Below are 8,222 nucleotides of genomic sequence, written 5' to 3'. Positions count from 1 at the left end.
AGTGCGTGGGGCCGGACTCGGTACCCACACATTATTTACCCGATACAGTCAGGTACCCCAGGGGAGACTCGCCAGTGCGCCTTGAGGCACTGGAGAATCACGGCTCTTTGGTACCTTTGGGACACGTGGGGGGCTGGGGCCTGGGGGAGAACTGGGCCACGCCAGCCGATGGCTCACCCTCTCATCCCTGTGGCCGCCGGCCCGCCTGCAAGCTTATTTCACGATCAACCAAATGAAAACCAGCAGGCAGAGCAGCACGGGCAGGTCGCCGCCGACCCGAAGTCCCGCGCCCCTCTCCAACCAAAAATCGCAGTGCTTGACTGAGCAGAGCTCCCTGATCAGCCGCCACAGGACCCGCTGGTACAGCTTGTTGTCCTGTTTCTCACGGGACAGCTCCTCCGGGTTGGCCAACAGCGTGGCGTTGATGCAACCGCTCACAAACTTCTCCTTGGTCACGTTGGCCTCCGAGCAGCCGTCGTAGTGGACCCCGTCGGGGAACTGCCAGTAGTTGGCCTCGTAGTACCTGTTGCCCTCGGCTCCCAGGTCGATATCCAGCTTCCGGCCTTGCCTGATGAACGCCCCGGGGCGGATCTCTGCCGTGTGTGCCTCCGTGACCTGCGAGGTGCTGGGCAAGGCCTTCCTGTTCCACTTGATTCTGTGCTTTATGCCTCTCGCCTTGACCGCCGAGAGCTGGCTGAACAGCAGGACACAGACGATGGTCAACCAGCATCTGCCCAGATGTTTCCCCATTGTGTCGGGATCTGCAAGAGCAAAGGCCTGGGCAGTTACCTTCCCCCAGGGGGGTGGGAGGTTCCCGGGTTCCCCTGCCCCCCTCCCGTGTGCGGACGATTTTAAGCAAGGAATGCATCCTTGCGCCCTTCACGTTTTCCAAAAAGCGGAATAGTTTTCCCCGTGCTCGGGTTGCACAGGCTAAGTCAATACCCAGGTTCTTGCTTTTGCCTGGAATTACATGCATTCAGGGCGGAGATCTGGTTTTCTCCCACAGATAAGACGCTACAACTGGCAATTAGAAAGCCTTTGAATATGCATGGGAAAATAAGCGAGTAATGACATAATACATATAGGTTTTCTTTGGGGCTCCCGTCTTTCCAGTCAGAGGATCTCTGGAGGAAAATACACAGAAGAGTTGGAACCACAGGCTTCTGAGCACAGACTGTATTGTTCATCTTCCCTCTTTATTCTGTTGCTCTAAGCTGGCTCTGTTCTCTGGCACATTCTGCCATCTATTCTAAGAAAGCCCCAAAGGGCTTTGGGGTAATGATGGAGAGAGAGATGGAAGCTGGCCAGGAGATCCCTGCCTCCTTCTGCATCGGGGGGTCAAGATGTGCTATAGAGGTGGCTCCCAGTCTCGCCCTGGGGACAGTGTGACCCCACACTCCCCCTCACCCAGCACTTACTATGCATCAGCCACTGGCATTGACTGACTTAATTCTCACACGGGGTAGGTGCATTATTATTCCCATCTGGTAAAAGTTGTCCTGTGGGGCGCCTGGATGGCTCTGCCCTCAGGTCATGATCCCAGGGCCCCCACATAGGTATCTCTGCTCAGCGGGGAGTCTGCTTCTCTCTCTGTCCCTCCCCCCTGCTCGTGCGCTCTCTCTCTCTCTCTCTCAAAGAAATAAATAAAATCTTTAAAAAAAAGTTGTCCTGGGATTCAGAGTAGGTAAGTGATTTGCCCAAGCCTGCACAATAGCGGGTGGCAGATTTGAATCCAGTCTGTCTGACTTTGTTCCCATGTGCCCACTTGCCATGTCGCATGGCCCTTCTGTGTTGCAGGAGGGGATGGTGCCCGCGTTTTGTGCTTTTGACTCGCTGGGCATGAAGGGCAGCACCGATGGGCCCTAAGCTGAGCAGAGAGCAGGGTCCGTGAGGAATTTCGGAGGAGATGGGATGCTGGGGAGGATCAGAGGGCCTGGGGGAGCACTCCGAAGGGCTGCTGATGACATCAGGGGATATCCCCCCTTCCCCACCGCCTCCCAGTCCAGTAGTTTGTCCCATCTGGCTCCTGAAACTTACAATAGCTATTGTGGAAGTCTACTTCCCAAGGTCAACTGTTCCGGGCATCCCAGCACCTGGACCGTTGTCGGCGTGGATGAGAAACCCCGGAATGGTTACAAAAGCCAAGCGTGCTCAGGCTGTGTCCTAGACGAAATTCTATTGTGCCGGAGCTGGAGGAGGTTCAAAAGTCAGCTTGCTTAGCCCCTAACACACCTTCCCTGCAGGATTCCCAAAGTGATGGGTCAATCTCTGTTAAAATGTTCAGCTGGAGTGTGACTCTGGTCCTTATGTAGGAAAAAAGGCAAAATGCAACCTCCGTGCATGTCCAGTCCCACCTCTGGATGCCCGCGAAGCGGCTTCTGCTGACCTTTCTTTACCTGCAGGCGTGGTCTAGTCTCTGGCTCAGGGAGGGCATGAGTGTGCCCGGCAGCAGCCTGAGAACCTACTTTTCTGGCACCTTACCCCCCCACCGCCCCCTAATCACAGTGACCTCAGACCAGCTTTCTCCAAAGAGATCCAAGCATGAAGCCAACATTCATTAATCTCCTAAATAGGGGGACACACCCCATGCCATCGGCCCATACTCTTTTGGTAGGAGAAATGTTAAATAAGAATAATAACACAAATTACAGGTGTGTCAAGTTAAAAAAAAAGTATAGAGATCTTGAGAAAGTAGTCTTCATAGACAAGGGCTTAAAAGCAGAAGAAAATCCCAACCAGCCAACCCTAAAGTAGCATTTTATTGCAAGCACCAAAACCAGACATGCAACACCAGTGATGCCCCAACAGCCTCATGTGTCCCCTTACTCGGGACACCCCCCAGGAGATGGGAGACCAGAAACCACTGTACGGTTTGCAGTCTGATTAGAAATGAGCAACCCTCACCACAGAAACGGAATCCAGCGCGAACTGTGCCTCCCCACATACCTCGGGCTCTCTCTGGAAGCTTGTCTCTGGAACCTCAGCAGCACTGTCCTCCAGCACTGCCCTCCCCCCGTATGTAGGAGCTGCAGGGGGAGGCGGCATTCCTATTGCTCTCCAAATATGGCAGCCCTCCTCGCTGGGCACGACCAATCAGGGGTTCCCAGGCACTCCTCTGCCTTGAGGATAGACCGCATCACTCTTCACTAATAAACACTGTGTGAAGATCTTGATGAAGTTCAGAGGGACTTGAGAGTTGCCTTTGATTTTCCTTTCTTTTCTTTTATGTATGGGTGTGTTCATCTACTTATTTACTTACTATTAACCAGTTTATCACAAAGGACATTACAAAGGAAACAGATGAACAGCCAGATGAAGAAGTACATAAGGCAAGGTCTGGAGGGTTCTAACTGCAGGAGTCCTTCCTCATGGAGTCTGGGGCACGGCCTCCCCCAATGTTGATGAGTTCACCAACTTGGAAGTTCTCCGAACCCCTCTGTGCCAGTAACTGGGGACACAAACCAAATACTCTAACAAAAGATACTCCTATCACCCCTATCACTCAGGAATTCACAAGGTTTTAGAAGCTCTGTGCCAGACACTGGGGACGTTATTATACCACAATGTCACAGCTGGACAGATGGATGGAGACATCTGTCCAGAGTCTGGTTAGGTCTATTTTGAAGACTGGATTTTGAGAGGTGCCTTGTAGAGCTGAAATGAGCAGTGTTAGAAGGAAAACCTTTCCCATCCGTATCTGCAACAGAGGATCGTTGCCGGGTATGCATGGTCCTGCACCTGAAGACCAGCCTCGGCCAGCAAAGGGGTTTTGGCCAGGCCGCCTCTGTGGGAAGGGTCTGGTCCAGAAGAGGGTGGGAGAGCAGCTGGGCCACACTGCCCCCTCCCAGCGGGGACCCCCAGGGAGCGAGGTACCACACTTCCTTTGGGGAGGTGGAAAAGCAGGGTTCATGTTGGATAGAGGGACACATAAGAGGCTTGGCCAGCACTTTAAGCTGTTGAGCATCCAGGAAGGCTTGAGCTACTGAATTAGTCCAAGGCCAAGAAGTTAAGGTCTACAGAAACCCACGGGACAGATGCAGCTGGAGGTGAAACGGACAGGGTTCAAACATGGTGGGGGCGGGGAGTGAGTTTCCTCTGACAGGTGGGGAGGGGAGCTGGAGAAGGAGCTTCTCCTGGCGGAAAGGACTGCACTCCCTTATTGGGCGCCTGGTCCTTGTACAGAAGGGACGTACTTAGCTGTCTCTGCTCCAGTTATTACTGCAATGAGAAATCAAAAGTGATTTCTGGAGGAAAGTACGGAGTGAGATTAGCCTGTAAATGGAATGTGATCTTTATCCTGATTGTGAACCAGCGATGTTGGCGGGATTCACTTCAAGGCCCTTTCGTGAACCAAGCTGAAGCGGCCGCTCCCAGAACGACCAGCAGATGGCGCCATGAGTTCACAAAGACCTCTCACCCTGGCGGTGGGGAATCCCCCCACCCCCTTCGCTAACTCCTGTAGGGATTTGGGGCCTCCAGTTGGGCCTTTCTGTCTCCTCTGCCTTTAATTTTAAAATTTATTGCATTTCCTTTTTTTAAAAAAACTTTTTCATTTTCTTCCTAGAATCAGAGAATTTTTGGTCCTGTGAATACACACACACACACACACACACACACAAACACACACACTTTGGTAGTGCAAGCTCCCTATAAACTATTTGCAAAATGCAGAAGAAAACAGAAAACAAAAACCACCTTAATATTTCGCTATCCAGAGACAAGTGTCAGTACAAGTGTCTTAATTAAGATTGGGGGTGTTTAGAACTGGAAAGGGCTCAGAATCCTCTAGTTCAGCTCCTTAGCACCATGAAGTCATGGGGCCAGATAGGCCCAAGGTCACCCAGCCAGGCAGACCATGCTGCCCCCCCCCCCCCGCCCCCTGGTGCGGGCCCATTGCCCTGTTCTGAACTTTGTGTACTGTCCGCCCTGCCCGTCCACATGTGGTGTGAGCACCTCCAGGCCCCTCCATCCTTCCTCTTTCTATTCTCTTGCTGAGGAGGACTTGGCCCAGAAGGTGGTGGGAGGTTGGTGCAGAGCTGATGAGCCTGCAGATTCCTCTTGGCAGTGAACAAAGAGGCACAGAGGAGCATGGAAGCCTGTGGAAATGTTCGAGAAGACGGGAGGAGCTCTGGAAGCTGCAAACAAGGCAAGAAAACTGTTACCCAGCTGCAGAGAGTGCAGAACTAGTTGCCCCCATCCTGCTTGGCACTTGCTCCCCGCCTACAAACATGAACCAACAAACAGCCAAGGAATTAGTGAGAGAGCTGAGAGGCCGGGGCTGAGTGAATCGTGTGTTCTGGCATTGACAGTTACAGGAGGAATATCACTGAGTGTGGGTCATCATTGATTAAACAGGGAGAACGAGACTGATCCCACAGGGCTGGGTGCTCCATGATGCAAGGGAAGGGACTCTGGAGGGATTCTCTAGAATGGATGAGCGGTAGAAAATTATGTGAATAATAAAAAAAAAAAATCGGCAGGGAAAGGCTGAGGTCTAGAATGCCTGAGTGGGTCATTATTATTTCATTTCCTAGTTTGATTAGATCCGGGACCTTTGGAGAGCATTTATAAATACAGCGGTCATTAGGAGACAAGATGCCACGCCGAACTGCTCCCAGAAGGGTTAGCGTGTAGGAAGATCACCCACTGTATCTTGGCTTCCCGAAGGTTTATCGAGTGTCTGTCATGTGATTGTGCCAAAGGAGGGACAGCATACACATGGACGATGCTGTGCCAAAGGAGGGACAGCATACACATGGGTAAGGCAGCTAAGGCTGCTCAGGGCCTTCTGGTAGAGAAATGATAGAACTGTGTTTTGGAAAGTAATCCTTACAAGATAGTTGGGTAGCAGTCTAAATAGCCGTACTCAATTTCTTTCTTTTTATTTTTTTATTTATTTTTTATTTTTTTATTTTTTTAAAGACTTTATTTATTTATTTTTGAGAGAGAGAGAGCGCGCAAGAGGGGGTAGGGTTAGAGGGAGAAGCAGACTCCCCGCCGAGCAGGGAGCCCGATGTGGGACTCGATCCTGGGACTCCGGGATCATGACCTGAGCCGAAGGCAGTCGCTTAACCAACTGAGCCACCCAGGCGCCCTCAATTTCTTTCTTTTTAGTGAAGTCTACTATTCACAGGAAGCTGAATATATCCTGAGGTTACAGAATTATGCATTGTTACAAACTGAACGCACCCATGTAACCCGCACCCAGAATAAGAAATCAAACAAGGACAGCATGCTCAAAGCCTCTTTGTCTCCCCATTGTGTCACTGCCCTCTCGCCTGGCTCCCGACACCCTCGCTTAGCTTTGCCTGTTCGTACTTCATAGAAATAGAATTATGTAGACCATACTCTTTTGTGTCTGTCTTGCTCAAACTGGGTCGTGTAGATTCACCCACATTGTGCGTAGCTGTCAATGGTTCATTTCATCGTGAGACGGCTCCACGATTTTCTTCTCCGTTCCCCTCATGGTGGGCATTTGGGTGGTGTCTGGTTTGGACGGCCGTGAACATTCTGACATGTGCCTCTTAGTGGATTGTGAACCCTGTTCTGTTGGATGTACACTCTCAGGGGAGACTTGCTGGGTCATAGAACATGTTCAGCTTTTATATTCTTAGAATTCGGATTATTACTTTGCACAAATTTTATTTTATTTTATTTTTAAAAAGATTTTATTTATTTATTTATTTGGGAGAGAGAAACAGCATGAATGGGGAGAAGGTCAGAGGGAGAAGCAGGTTCCCCTCTGAGCTGGGAGCCCGAAGTGGGACTTGATCCCAGGACTCCAGGATCATGACCAGAGCCGAAGGCAGTCGCTTAACCAACTGAGCCACCCAGGTGCCCTACTTTGCACAAATTTTAAATACCACCTTCCTCTCTAGCTCGCCCATTCTTTTCTTAAGCACAGTCAGGGGCCTTCCTTTGGAGGGTCCCAGAGCACTAGACACATAGCCAAATACTTGTGTGGGGCGCCCTTGCTGTTCATATGTTCATTTGAGCTCACAGAAGTCAAAGGACCACGTTCCACTTGCCCCACACATAGCACAGTGCCTAGAATCTAGCAGCAACTAAATTCCCTTTATCCCTTCTTATCTGTGACTTGGTTGAGGATGGTATTGTCAGAGCTGTGCCCGGATCACAGCTGTCAAGGTGGGCACAGGTGGGCTGTGTGCCAGGGGGGCAGGTCAAACCCTCCAAATCGCAGCAGGGCATGATATATAGAGGCACCAAGAGGGAATTTAACAGGGATAAAGGCAGCAGTTTTAGAATTAGTTTGTAAAATATCAAGGGCAGCATGTGAAAACCTAGCATGTGACGGTAGTCGAGATTCCACTGGGGTACGATTGTCTAGAAGTGTCACGGGAGGCCACAGAGGAAGCAAATGTTCTCTCATCCAAGGGTCATTTCCCCTACAGTTCCGTGCCCTTCCCTGCTCAGACCACAGCAGGTGCTGGGTGCTGGGCTGTGCGGAGCTGACGCAGGGCAGGGAGGTGTGATGATGCGGGCAGGGGGTGGGTGTGATGGGAGGGGGTGTGTAAGGGTTGGGAGGTGGGGAATCTCGTGGCATACCGGCGACCACTGAAGGTAGTTACTCATCTTGTGTCCCCAAATGTTCATGGAATGGGATGTTTGTAAATGAGAAGATAGACAGCCACCAAAGCTCTAGGGCACAGGTAACAGGGTGAAGGCTGTGTTTTAAGGTGGTCTGGAAAGGGGCACCCAAAGAAAGGGGAGAAACTCCAGCCTGGAGACCCCAAGAAGGGCAGAGAGTGCCAGCCCCGGCCACCAGGTTGAAGTTCCTCACTTGGCCGCCCACCACTTTTCTCACCTGTCTCTGATGGTTTTTTAAGAAGAATAATTAACTGAATAATTTGATGTGCAGTTTGTCCTCTCTTCCTGACAGGCAGGAAAATGTCCAAAAGGAGAAAGGCCGGCCCCAGGGTGAGGTTACCTGGAACAGGTAAAAGGGGCTAGCTAATGTGGGGGTGCCTGGCCGGCAGCGGCTGAGTGTCTGACTCTTGCTTTCAGCTCAGGTCATGATGTCAGGGTCGTGGGATTGAGCCCTGAGTCGGGCTCCACGCTCAGCATGGAGTCTGCTTAGGGACTCTCTCCTCCACTCTCTCTAAGATGGATAGATAAATCTTTAAAAGAAGGAAGGAATGAAGGAAGAAAGGAAGGAAGGAAGGAAGGAAGGAAGGAAGGAAGGAAGGAAGGAAGGAAGGAAG

General features: G+C 51.2%; 1 protein-coding gene across 1 annotated transcript; it reads right to left on the bottom strand.

The window, feature by feature from the left end:
• Positions 1-213: 213 nt before the first annotated feature.
• On the bottom strand, positions 214-750 carry PRND (prion like protein doppel). Its single transcript, XM_032419955.1, has one exon. The coding sequence runs from the start codon at positions 748-750 to the stop codon at positions 214-216; it is 537 nt and encodes a 178-aa protein (XP_032275846.1).
• Between the last annotated feature and the right edge of the window lie 7,472 nt (positions 751-8,222).

The sequence above is a fragment of the Phoca vitulina genome, unplaced genomic scaffold (assembly GCF_004348235.1).
Source record: "Phoca vitulina isolate PV1807 unplaced genomic scaffold, GSC_HSeal_1.0 scaffold22, whole genome shotgun sequence".
Lineage (NCBI taxonomy): Eukaryota > Metazoa > Chordata > Mammalia > Carnivora > Phocidae > Phoca > Phoca vitulina.
The sequence above is the reverse complement of the archived record's forward strand: the minus strand, read 5'-3'. Positions and strand labels throughout refer to the sequence as shown.